The sequence below is a fragment of the Camelina sativa genome, chromosome 11, assembly GCF_000633955.1.
Source record: "Camelina sativa cultivar DH55 chromosome 11, Cs, whole genome shotgun sequence".
In the NCBI taxonomy this organism is placed as follows: Eukaryota; Viridiplantae; Streptophyta; class Magnoliopsida; order Brassicales; family Brassicaceae; genus Camelina; species Camelina sativa.
Window position 1 is genome coordinate 1,406,190 of NC_025695.1, and position 704 is coordinate 1,406,893.

General features: G+C 40.6%; 1 protein-coding gene across 1 annotated transcript in view; it reads right to left on the reverse strand.

Annotated features, from left to right (window-relative positions):
* Positions 1-698, reverse strand: part of LOC104727521 (cyclin-D5-1-like) — a 2,019-nt gene extending 1,321 nt beyond the window's left edge. The window contains exons 1-2 of the mRNA XM_010446620.2: positions 273-698; positions 54-156 (exon numbers count right to left, since the gene is read on the reverse strand). Of these exons, the coding sequence (XP_010444922.1) occupies positions 54-156; positions 273-530 (361 nt within the window). The 5' untranslated portion in view covers positions 531-698. The remainder of the gene's footprint in view (positions 1-53; positions 157-272) is intronic.

Sequence of the window (704 nt, forward strand, 5' to 3'; positions counted from 1 at the left end):
AATCGATCTTTTAGATCATCATCATCATCAGATTGGGAAAATTAATCAATCACCAAAAACAGAACTTACACCGATGAATCTTTTATGGAGAAACAGATCCAAGTATGAAATCGCAATGTAAGCTGTTTGATGTTGGAATCCAAATCTTGTTCTTGTCTGAAAAAAACAAATCAAAACAAGTGAGAATTAGGACAACAAAGAGTGTAATTAGGACACACACACACTTAAAAAAAAAGTTGTTGATTGTTTGTTTTGGGTGAGAGATTACGGACAGTGAGAATCCAATCGATTGCAATCAATCTATCGAAAGAAGAAGAAGACGACGACGTTTTAGTGGGTTCGGTTTCGAATCGGCGATTCTCTTTACGAACAAGCTCCGCCACATAATCTTCATCATCACCGATCGTAGTAGGAAAGTGAGGTACTTGCTCAGATCTCTCAATCCTCTCTTCGTCTAAGTTTAAAGAAGACTCCGATTCGTGGCAGAGAAGGAGATTAGAGAGAGCGATACTATCACTGGGCTCAGCCATTTAACGGCCGGCGGCGATTATGATAACGACGACGACGGCGGCGGCGGCGGCGGGGAAGATAGAACTAGTCTTAGTCTTCTTCGGGTGGTGTGTACGTACTACAACATCAAAGGGATTTATAAAAATGGAAACTTTCTTTAATAGAAGAGCTCTGTTATCGCAGTGAATTTAGTG